The sequence below is a fragment of the Physella acuta genome, unplaced genomic scaffold (genome assembly GCF_028476545.2).
Source record: "Physella acuta isolate Inbredline_101_S28 unplaced genomic scaffold, ASM2847654v3 ptg000047l, whole genome shotgun sequence".
Lineage (NCBI taxonomy): Eukaryota > Metazoa > Mollusca > Gastropoda > Physidae > Physella > Physella acuta.
The window spans coordinates 1-13036 of record NW_026731567.1 but is presented as its reverse complement, the minus strand read 5'-3'; the positions used below and the strand labels follow the sequence as shown (position 1 = coordinate 13036).

General features: G+C 40.6%; 1 protein-coding gene across 1 annotated transcript; it reads left to right on the top strand.

Moving 5' to 3' along the window:
• Positions 1–1012: 1012 nt before the first annotated feature.
• LOC131944502 (sushi, von Willebrand factor type A, EGF and pentraxin domain-containing protein 1) lies at positions 1013–11671 on the top strand (the record flags this gene model as incomplete). The annotated part of the gene is made up of 8 exons (XM_059305171.1): positions 1013–1268; positions 4856–4949; positions 5708–5799; positions 5968–6052; positions 6460–6539; positions 6803–6921; positions 8527–8716; positions 11501–11671. Coding segments are annotated over exons 1-8 (988 nt in total), but the record flags the coding sequence as incomplete, so codon positions are not given.
• Positions 11672–13036: the final 1365 nt, after the last annotated feature.

The following is a 13036-nucleotide window of genomic DNA, read 5'->3' as shown; positions in this document are numbered from 1 at the left end:
TACCCAAGCTTTAAACAATCGTAACTCAAAGCTTTTATAAAATTCGGAATTTTTTATTTATTTTTTTAATTATAAGATAGACATACTGGGACGAATCACCATTTTAAGAGGGGATCGAGAGAATGCATAGAAATGTGTTCACACGTTATTTATTCGTACAATGGTTTCTATTTAACTTTTTAAAACAGTTATGTAGAAATCAAACAAATGAAAATCGTCCCGACTTAAGGTGTCAAAAAAAGAAAAAGCTTCCGGCCCCCGTACCGTTCCACAATCGACGTAGAAAAGAGTTAATCAATCTGTAGAACCACGAATCTGTCTACTTTCCTAATTTGGACTATGGCTAATTTAGTAATGTATCTCAAAATGATTTTTTCAATCTTTGTTTAACGCCCCTTCCCCCCCCCCCCCTCGGGTCAGTTCCAGGCACCTCCCCCAAGATCAGTATTTCTTCCAGACTTTTTTTTCCGGTGGCAGTTAAAATTTTCGGAGGGGGGGGGGGGGATAGACTTTTTTCGGGGGTGGGGGGTCCCCCGAAGAGATGCCTGGAAGAAACTCTGCCCAAGATACGCCAATGTGCACAGGTCAGCCATAGTAAGACATTGAACCCCTTCTCCCACTCCGTTAAACCTTACACCAACCCCTTTCTATGTCGGAATTAATTAAACCTCCGCTTTAATCGTAAATGCCATATATAATTATGTTTCTTATAAAAGATATAAAAACAATCATGTTCACGTTCTCATACAATATATAAACGCAGGTGGGAAAAAAACCCAAGTATAATTATAAAACCAGCCATCATAAGCATAAAGTTAAACCCAACTCTGATACGTTTTATTCGGATATTCACTCATCCTACTATTAGCAAGTCTAGCCACGGTGTGTAACGATACAACAGCGACGTCACATCAAGTGCTGGCTCACTGTTTCCGTGTGTCCCACAAGCATTCAAATGCCACTTCCGGTTAAAACTCGGAAGTCAGCGACCACATTAAAGAAAGAAAAAAAAACCTCAACGTATTTTCTCCCTTGGGTCTGTTTCCCACAGCACATGTGTTCCCAGTGTGTTGGGTGTGTAGCAGATGTGTGGTAAGGATTGACACAAACCATGACTGGAGTAGGGCCGATAGCGCGCGTGTGTCTGTGGACGAATTACGTCATTATCGTGTGTCTGATGACGCGGTCGTCTGCTGGCCGTGACCTTGAGGTGCAGACACACGGAGACAGGAGCTGGATACCCCTGGATTATAACTACGACACAGATGGTAAGACACATCATGTGTGTGTGTTTGTGTGTGGCTATGTGTCTTTCCAGTAACATTGTAATGTTTGATGGCAAGACACATCATGTTTGTGTGTGTGTGTTTTTGTTTTTGTGTGTGGATATGTGTCTTTCTAGTAACATTGTAATGTTTGATGGTAAGACACATGTTTGTGTGTGTGTGTCTCAGTTTGTTTCAGCCCAGAATGTTTGAAATAGTTCTTGTGCCCATACACATAAAACCATACACATATAACCATACACATATAACCATACACATAAAACCATACACATAAAATCATCAAATACTTTAAATTACCGCTACTGCATGACCTTAAGATAATCTTAACCCTAGCATAACATTAATTCTTTTAACTAAACCTAAATCCGTCATTAAACCGAACCACTTGCCCTAACTTTAAACGAGATTTTAATCTTAATTTTTAAACATGCCACGAATCTATACAACTACCGGCTTAAAATCAGCTTCAAAACCAACCTTTATCCTATCCCCTAAATTAGAAGTAACACACATTTAAACCTAACCATATACCTAAACTTGGACCTAGAACTAAACCCAACTTTGCCACTAAACTTAAACCAAAAGAAAAGCTGTCATCTTGTGAGATGAAATGGAGCCCAGGTTTCCGCCGTACCACGGCTGCTACCATGGCAACCTTCTCAAGGCCAATCCTGAGGTTAAGGCTGTCGCTTGTTTGCTCTTTGTTACATCCACCGGGTTCATCGTTGAAAAAAAAACAAACAATATAAAACACGTGCAGTTGTAGCGAGTGGAAAACTGGACAGAAACAGGTGTAACAAAAAAGTTATTTGATCCCCCCTCCCACCCATACTAGTATAGCAGTACCTGACTAATTAATCTGTGTTTTGTTTTTAAATTAGTGAATAAGTAAAATTAGTTTTTAAAAAAAATGCTATTTCCACATTGTAAACTACTAGTTGTCCTAATTTTAAACTCGTTTTCTCCCTTTGCTTAGACTTCAGACAGACAGAACACGTCATTTTCAGTCACTTTACACAGCTTATGGCAATGAGCTAAGGGGAGATAATATAAAAAAATACATATTATTAAAGATGATTTTATTTACTAAGCTTAAACTATACTATCAACTTATATTAATTATCAACTAAATGTACATAATCAATAATTTAGTTGTTTCTAATAAAATACACTGGATTTTCTTTAAATAAGTTTTTAAACTTTGTGTTCAATTCTTATGTTAACCATTGTATTTTTACAAGCTTTTGTTATTTTCTCTCCCCGTGCTTGGTGTAACGATGATCCGGGCTGTTTTCACTTCAGGTTTCTACATAATTCTTAACCATTTCCTTACGTTTTCATCGATGAAAACTGTAATACTAAAGCGAACACGCACAACTGACGTTGTAAGTTACATGTCTGAGCCAAAAAAAAAAAAAACAAAAAAAAAATTAACCATTTTCTTCCGTTTTAATCTGTCTTGCTACAAAAACCGAATGACGCCCCATGAAATCCATTTTTCATCAGGAAAACATGGCTATAGGCCTAATATTAGATCTAATATTTCAATGTTAGATCCAAATTACTTTGCATGGCCACATCTATGTTGGATGATGATAATTTTATTTGGACTATGGCTTTTAGGGGCTTCAACATTCTCACCCAACAGTATTCCAGATTTTTTGGGTCCAGTTGCCACCTTGGCTCAACATATAAGTCATTATTACAACTTTTGTGTTCTCTTATGCCTTGTCACAGTTGTTCTGCATGTTCTGGAGGCAGCCTATGCTGGAAAGGTTTGCTATCATCGAGGCATGACAAGTGCAGCCACAACTAAGTGGGTAATCTCCACTTTTTTCTTTGGCTTCTCCTCATTAAAGTTTATTACCATGTAAACCAGTCAGGAAAGAAGCATGATGCACCAGCAAAACATCCACATTGTCACCAGTGGACTAAACACAGACTAATTTCTAATCAGTTAATTGTTTTGATGTTAGTTTAAATTATTTAGTTAAGATCCTTCAGTCGTTGAGGACTTTAAAAATCTATTGTAAAATAACTTGTCCATGGCAAAAATCTTATAGATGAGTTTCTCCTGATAAAATGTGACACCAATGTCATAAAATGTGTTAATAGATTTAAAAAGTTATGTAATTTCCAAGTAATTAGAAAACAGACAAAAACTGATTTTTTTAACCTACTGTTATTTTTGTGAACGAATAATGTATACAAAAAAATCCAACCTAGAGCCATAGAAATTAGAAGTCTGGTAAATTGTAAATCTATATTACTGTAAAGTTTGCAATATCCAGTGCCAATTTTATTCACTCATCTAAAAGCTGTCATTTCACAGAAAAGAAAATATACAAAATTAAAATGACAAGAAATTAAAAAAAAAAAAACTTAGTCATTTGTTTTGTCAGCCATTTTTAGGGCTGGCTGCTGGGGTTGAGAAGTTGGTCATCGAGGCATCGAATGCAAAAGATCACTGTGGTGTTGCGCCCACACATCCCTCGAATGCACAAAGCTCTCGAAAAGAGTCACCTAATACTTGTACTATGGTGGCTTCAATGTACGAGTGGCTAATTCTTTTCAGCTAGACGACGCCTACCTAGGAGCAATCTTAGGTAGGATGTTCCGTCTCGACACCATTGAACCTATACTCAGAGCTCTATAGGAATCAATAAAAGAAACGAAAAATTAATAGAGAAAATAAAGAAGCAAAATCATTGAAGAAACTGAAAAGCAAGAAAAGATAAAAGGAAGGAAAGTAAAGACATTTCGAAAATCAGGAAGAAACAAGAATGAAGACGAAAAATTAAAAGAGAAAATAAAGAAGCAACATCAAGAAAATAAACTAAAGTCCAAAAGTAAGAAAAGACAAAAGGAAGGAAGGAAAGTAAAGACATATTTTGAAAGAGACAAGAATCAATACGTGAAACTGATTGTAGCCTACATTGTATGCTAATTCATGTAACTTTAATGTAATAAAAATGCAACCTATCCACGCAGTTGGCTCCTGGCTCGAATGGAGTAAACTGTGTGGACGGAAATATATATTAAAAAATAAAATAAAAAGCGTTGGTCAAGGCCCCATAACAATGCAATTAAGCATAATTTTATTCATAATTGTCATTATTCCTAATAATGTAATCGCGCATATTACACACACTTCGGTGTGTTCATTATGTTAGCTATGTTAAAGAAGCTCTGCATGAGTTCCTAAAGATCATTTTTCATCAACCGATTTCCAGAAACCAGAAGTGGTGCTTTACCCCATTTCCGTTTTCTCAGAAACATTCAAAATTTCATTTTTTCCTATTCTTATTAATTAGCATATCCTAATATCTTTGTGCTTCTGTTTGTTTCCTGGTAAAACGAGAGATTTGTGCCACCAACTTCTCTATTTGTATAGCCCCATTCTTTTGGACGTGCCATCCCAACCCTTACCGTTTAACAAAAACATACGAGGAAGTCTAAGGGGAGATCACTCACGTTTTCTCTCTCTTGCTTTGTTTCCAAAGAACTTTGTGTCTGACCCTATTTATTTGTTTTCAAAATGAATAATCGAATGTGAATCACATCAACAGATGAGATTGAGAACGAGATCCCATGTGCCGACCCCAGCCCGATCCCTAACGGAGAAACTATTGTGTGGGGCGATAGACTTCTGCTGGAGTACAGGTAAACAAGATGCTCTCTGTATATATATATATATATATATATATATATATATATATATATATATATATATATATATATATATATATATATATATATATATATATATATATATAAAATATATATAATGTATGTGTAACAGAGGCGTAGCGACCCTTCCCGGCGCCCGGGGACAAACTTTCGATTTGCACCCCCCCCCCCCTCAAACTTTCATTTTGCACCCCCTCCCCCTCAAACATTCGATTTGCACCCCCTCAACCTATCAATTTTTTTTTCCAACCCATTTTGGCGCCCCCTGAGGTCGGCGCCCGGGGACATATGTGTCCTCCCTGCCCCCCCCCCCCCCCCCCCCGCTGTGCCTCTGATGTGTAATGTATATATAAATGGACGACATATCCCTAGTACGCAACTGGGAATATATGCGTAACATTGCTCAAATCATTCATGGTAATATTGTATGTTTACTATGGAGTCGCCACTAAATAACATCACACACATGAGAGTATTCGAGTAGCTCTGACTTATGTAACGCATTGAGAGTCAGACAGGTCTTAATTAATATGACGTAACATAACATTTTTTTTCCTTTTATACAAATTGCTGCCTAACAGATTGTGACCATTTAAAGTTGTTGTTTGTTGATATATTTAGAGCATCAACATCTGGTGTTGGTTGGTGGGGGGGGGGGGGGGGTGAGGGAGGATTTTTGTCTTAGTCCACTGACCGTCATGCCTGACCGATTCTACTTTCGGTTTCTCCAGGTGCAAGCAGGGCTACACACCTGTCGGCATAACACACGGTGCCTGTGACCTGAGCACGGGCAAGTGGACAATTGACCCCCCAGTCTGTACAGGTGAATTGGTGCTAAATGTTTACATATTGATTGGTCTTTTCTTAACAGGCAATGACAACTCTGAACATAACTATTTTTACATTACAATAGTGTTGATCTATTTTATTTTATTTAAAAAAAAACATCATTGTAACGCAAGCGTCCAACTGGACATTTTGTCTTGGTCAGATTCTGGCTGCCCTGAGTTGACACCCCCAAAACATGGCGTGGTCAACATAGACAGCAGTGGGGGTCTGGCCACCATTGTATGTAGGTAGGTCAGTTTGTTTGTTGGTCGGGTTAGTAGATTATGTAGGAGGCATTTCATGCAATAAGTAGGTCATCTTATGTAACATATAGGTCTAGTTGAGAGAAGGCTTTTTTTTTCTACCAATAATACCAGTGTGACATTTGATTCTGTGACTTTTTTCCTGTGACACTTTTTTGTGACTTTTTTTCCGGTGACTTTTTTTTTCCTACAACCGAATCCAGTCATGCTCAAAGCTTAACCATTTTACACGTCAAACATCGGTTCTCTACGTGTGCACTCCGGCCCCCAATCAGCAATGTTAAAACAAAACATCTTAGGTTGATAAATTCTCTGAAAATAGTTTTTTTAAAGCCTAAGAATTGATGATGTTTGAGTTGATGGTTAAAAAAAAATATTCTATGATTTCACAGGCCCGGCTACTTCTTGTTAGGGGACTCAACTCTTGTATGTGAAGAGAGCAAGTGGAAGGGAAGCTACCCTGTCTGTGCAGGTTATCCCCCTTTATTTAGAACCTTGTTTACATGTATACGTAACTGCTGGGATGGAAGAACTTACGAAAACAAATAATTATTGTAAATTTGAATAATGAAAGTAAAATTTATGAAGTAATCGTCAACTCAAGTTTATAAATAAACTATGCGTATAGGAAGAGAAATAATTTCTTCATTTCAATTGACGTACAACTGTTAAAGATAATTGTAAACTGTATAGTCTCCCTTGTCACATCGAGTAACATCCCCTGTTTCACCTTAGTTACGACCAAGCCAAACGACAAGACCAAGTCTCGACCTGGAGAAAACACGGTCATCAAAAGGTCACCGGGCATGGGGAACTCACTCGACGACTCGGATGAGACCTGCTTCTATAATCATGTAAGTGACCTTGTAATATAATTATGTAAGTGAACTTGTAATATAAGCATGTAGGTCCACTGATAATATAATCATGTAGGTCCACTGATAATATAATCATGTAGGTAACCTTGTAATATAATCATGTAGTTGACCGTTGGATATAATCATGTAGGCGGCATTTGGATATAATCATGTAAGTGACTTGTAATATAATCATGTAGGTGACCTTGTAATATAATCATGTAGGTAACCTTGTAATATAATCATGTAGTTGACCATTTGATATAATCATGTAGGTGGCATTTGGATATAATCATGTAAGTGACCCTGTAATATAATCATGTAGGTCCACTGATAATATAATCATGTAGGTCCACTGATAATATAATCATGTAGGTAACCTTGTAATATAATCATGTAGTTGACCGTTGGATATAATCATGTAGGTGGGCTTTGGATATAATCATGTAGGTAACCTTTAGATGTAATCATGTAGGTGACCTTTGGATATAATCATGTAGGTGGTCTTTGGGTATAATCATGTAGGTGACCTTTGGATATAATCATGTAGGTTTCCTTGTAATGTAATCATGTAGTTAACCTTGTAATATAATCATTTAGGTCCCTGATAATCTTGCCATGTAGTCCCCCATCTTAAGTAATAATTTATCTTGGCTAATAAAATCATATATCTAACCTGGAAATATAATCATCTACATTCGTTTGAAATATAGTCATTTAGGTTCCCTGAATAAAAAAGTTGGTCCATAGATAATAAAATTGTTTACGTCACCTGTTAATATCATAATCCTCAGCGAATATAAAACTATCAGTATATAACCACTGAATAGTCTTCAGAATTTAGTGCAGGGGTCTCCAAACTTTTCAGTCCGAGGGCCGCATTAACTATCAAATTTCAGTTCGGAGGCCAGTTTCTTCCAGGCATGTCTTTGATTTTTCTGCGCAAAGTTCCTCATCATCATCAACAAACGATTTTTCCTTGGACTAAAACATCTCCGCGGGCCGGATGAGAGGACTTCGCGGGCCGCATCCGGCCCGCGGCCGTAGTTTGGAGACCCCTGATTAAGTGGATTAATTAATGAATAAGGGAGAGAAAAAAATAAAAATAAGAAATACAAACAACATTTAGTATTTACCTCCCCTGGACCACGAATCTCGTTGTTTCTGTTGCGGGTCATGTCTCACTGGAGATCAAATTTTATGACACCATTCCTTGCCGTTTCACAATCCCGCTCCCATCCCTGTGTGCATGTAGACAGAAGCTTTGCTTTTTGTTGGCCCTCGCATTTTGAAACCTTGCACCCCCCCCCCCCCACCCACGGACAAACGTAATTTTAGCTCCCTATACATTAAACATTAAAACCTTAGCCTCGACAAAATATTACCCTTAATCCTTGTAAGTGAAAAATCTAAGCTCCACACAAATGAAATCCTTAGCTCCAAATAAATAAAAATCTTAGCTCCCGATAAATTAGAACCATGACACTAACTGCCATTTTGAGACTTTAAGTTTCATGTACAAATTAAAACCACCCCTCACACCTCCCCCCTACCCCCACACCCCTCCCCCTACCCTCCCACCTCCCACCCCTACCCCCATAGATTGTCCCCCCAGAGATCGAGCACGCAGTTGTCGAGACCAGCTACGTCCTGAACGAGATACGTCATCGTTACGTCATGGTGGCCACCTACACGTGCATGGGTGGCTTCAAGCTACGTAACAGGACCAACAACCAGCTCTTCTGTAAGGCGGAGATCTGGAGCGCTCCCGGCTTTCCTGAGTGTATTGCCGGTAAGTCCTTCTCTACCCCCCCCCCCCCTCCATACACACTACACACACACATACACTACGCCCATTTTTCGGAGTGTATTGCCGGTAAGTCCTTCTCTACCCCCCCCCCTCCATACACACTACACACACACATACACTACGCCCATTTTTCGGAGTGTATTGCCGGTAAGTCCTTCTCTACCCCCCCCCCTCCATACACACTACACACACACATACACTACGCCCATTTTTCGGAGTGTATTGCCGGTAAGTCCTTCTCTACCCCCCCCCCTCCATACACACTACACACACACATACACTACGCCCATTTTTCGGAGTGTATTGCCGGTAAGTCCTTCTCTACCCCCCCCCCCCCTCCATACACACTACACACACACATACACTACGCCCATTTTTCGGAGTGTATTGCCGGTAAGTCCTTCTCTACCCCCCCCCCCCTCCATACACACTACACACACACATACACTACGCCCATTTTTCGGAGTGTATTGCCGGTAAGTCCTTCTCTACCCCCCCCCCCTCCATACACACTACACACACACATACACTACGCCCATTTTTCGGAGTGTATTGCCGGTAAGTCCTTCTCTACCCCCCCCCCCTCCATACACACTACACACACACATACACTACGCCCATTTTTCGGAGTGTATTGCCGGTAAGTCCTTCTCTACCCCCCCCCCCTCCATACACACTACACACACACATACACTACGCCCATTTTTCGGAGTGTATTGCCGGTAAGTCCTTCTCTACCCCCCCCCCCTCCATACACACTACACACACACATACACTACGCCCATTTTTCGGAGTGTATTGCCGGTAAGTCCTTCTCTACCCCCCCCCCCCCTCCATACACACTACACACACACATACACTACGCCCATTTTTCGGAGTGTATTGCCGGTAAGTCCTTCTCTACCCCCCCCCCCCCCCCCTCCATACACACTACACACACACATACACTACGCCCATTTTTCGGAGTGTATTGCCGGTAAGTCCTTCTCTACCCCCCCCTCCATACACACTACACACACACATACACTACGCCCATTTTTCGGAGTGTATTGCCGGTAAGTCCTTCTCTACCCCCCCCCCTCCATACACACTACACACACACATACACTACGCCCATTTTTCGGAGTGTATTGCCGGTAGGTCCTTCTCTACCCCCCCCCCTCCATACACACTACACACACACATACACTACGCCCATTTTTCGGAGTGTATTTCCGGTAAGTCCTTCTCTACCCCCCCCCTCCATACACACTACACACACACATACACTACGCCCATTTTTCGGAGTGTATTGCCGGTAAGTCCTTCTCTACCCCCCCCCTCCATACACACTACACACACACATACACTACGCCCATTTTTCGGAGTGTATTGCCGGTAAGTCCTTCTCTACCCCCCCCCCCCTCCATACACACTACACACACACATACACTACGCCCATTTTTCGGAGTGTATTGCCGGTAAGTCCTTCTCTACCCCCCCCCTCCATACACACTACACACACACATACACTACGCCCATTTTTCGGAGTGTATTGCCGGTAAGTCCTTCTCTACCCCCCCCTCCTCCATACACACACATACATCAGCTTTCCTGAGTGTATTGCCGGTAAGTCCTTCTCTATCCCCCCCCCCTCCATACACACAAACTACACCCAGCTTTCCTGAGTGTATTGCCGGTAAGTCCTTCTCTATCCCCCCCCCCCTCCATACACACAAACTACACCCAGCTTTCCCGAGTGTATTGCCGGTAAGTCCTTCTCTACCCCCCCCTCCATACACACAAACTACACCCAGCTTTCCCGAGTGTATTGCCGGTAAGTCCTTCTCTACCCCCCCCTCCATACACACACATACACTACACTCAGCATTCCCGAGTGTATTGCCGGTAAGATATTCATCACCCCCACTCCCACCCACCCAGAATGTATGGCCGGTAAGAATCTCTCGACCCCCACTCCCTTACAGACCCCCCCCCTTTACACACACAATACCACACCCACACTTCAGGAGTGTATTGCCGGTTTTTTTCTTGACCCCCCCCCCCTCACACACATACACATACAATACACAACTTTCCGTAGTGTATTGACGGTAAGGTATTCTTAATCCCCACTCCCCCCCCCCCCCCCAACACACATGCACAAACGCTACACACAACTTTCCAGAATGTATGGCCGGTAAGAATCTCTCGACCCCCCACTCCCTTACAGACCATAACTAAGAGTACAGTTTAGGTAAACTGTGTACTCAAGTGCAGTAGAGTACCAATGTGTCCTGTTATGTACACCAGTGTACAATCCATTAGAAATGTATACAACAGTAATATCAAACGCTATAGAGTACAAACGTGTGGATATACAACTGCGTAGGAGTAGGCCTATCATTGTGTACAACTACAAAACTCATTCAAAACTTTTAAAGAGTACAACTATGTACGGCGTTGTACTACTAAGCACAATTGTGTACATCCTAGTATAACGGTGTACATCTGAGTATAACTGTGTACATCCGAGTATAACTGTTTACATCCGAGTATAACTGTGTACATGCGAGTATAACTATGTACATGCGAGTATAATTGTGTACATCCGAGTATAACTGTACAGTACAAGCGAGTATAACTGTGTACAGTACAAGCGAGTATAACTGTACATACATGCGAGTATAACTATGCATGCCAGTATTACTTTGTACATGCCAGTATAAATGTAAATGTGAGTATAACTGTGTACACCCGAGTATAACTGTGTACTTGATCTTCTAGATGACGACCCCTGTGAGGTGGACAACGGGGGGTGCCAGCACTACTGCACCCCTCAAGGGGACCACAAACACGCCTGCTCCTGTTATGGCGGCTACAACTTGGCCAGTGATGGGAAGGCCTGTCGAGGTAAGGACACGCCCATCGGTTGTTGTAAGACACGCCCACCTGGGGGTAAGGACGACTGTTTATTGAAATATGAGGGCTTTATCCGCTGAAACAAAAACAAAAAAAGAGTGAATGTAAATGGGATTATTTCACATCCCAAATATTTAAAATCTCAGCAATGCAGGGTAAAGAACTAGGTTTATTCTAATTTTTTCTTATTTTAATGAATTACCTCCCATCTAACAGAAATAAAAAAGAAAAACATTATATTATGTAGGAACGTACAAGATAACATGGGACGGATTGGTCTAGCGGTAGAGCGCTGGACTGCTAACCCGTATGTCTCGAGTTCGAACCCGGGTTCAAATCAGTAGACTGTCCCTGAGTCCACCCAACTCTGATGGGTACCTAACTCACGTTAGGGAATGTCAAAGGTGTTGGGCATAGAACACTACTTCACATGCCCTATAGACACCCTTTTTACTTTCTCGTAAAAGAAGTATAGAGAAAGTATTGTAATCGTGCAAAACAAAATCGAGATTTTTTTTTGCAAATATCGACGTTTAACACCTCCATGAATCGGAAAAACATAGTTTTGCAATCTTGTGCGTACGATTTATTGGATTACAAACCTTTGGCAGTAGCAGTTATAACATATCACTTTTAGTTGGCTGTATAATAAACTATCAGCACTAAGCTTTTTAAACACATTATTGAGGATATGCTGAATAACTCATCATTGATAGTGTGTTGTATAACAGTATATCTCTTTGCTTAGCTAGTTGAGTTAATAATTTGGCTAATAAATGACTTAATTAGTTGACTGATTAAGGCGTTAATTAGATGACTTGGTAATTAATTTATTAGTTCACTGATTAATGAATTTTGAATTATTTAATTAAGAGCCTGGACGCCTTTTTCAACTGACAAGTGAACTTGATAAATAGACTGCCTAAATAGACTGACTAAATGGACTGCCTAAATAGACTAAGCGATGTGTATCGATTGACTGCCTCAAGCAATGCCGAATTTGGTTCGTGAACCTTATGACCTATGACACTTGCATATTCAACCACCACGTAAGCCTGAGACAGCTGTGAATACATCTGAAAGGGTCAAGGTCACACAGTTCCAGATATGCAGTATATGGGGGGGGGGGGGAGTTGTATACAGCCGATATGTAGGGTGGAGGTCTGGTGGGTTGTATACACCCCGGTTGTAATCCAAGGACGCTGTTAATCATCTAACTGGGATTTGAGGGGGATTTTCTTTTAGTCAGGAACATACAACTGGTTCGATAATCTCCATAGACTTACATTCGTTTTAAAATTAGTTAGGATTGTGGTTCCTAGTTGTATGACCTAAATGATAACTTCGTTTACAGTGATTGTAAAGGTTAAAAATTTATCTTAATAATTACGTTTCGGTTTA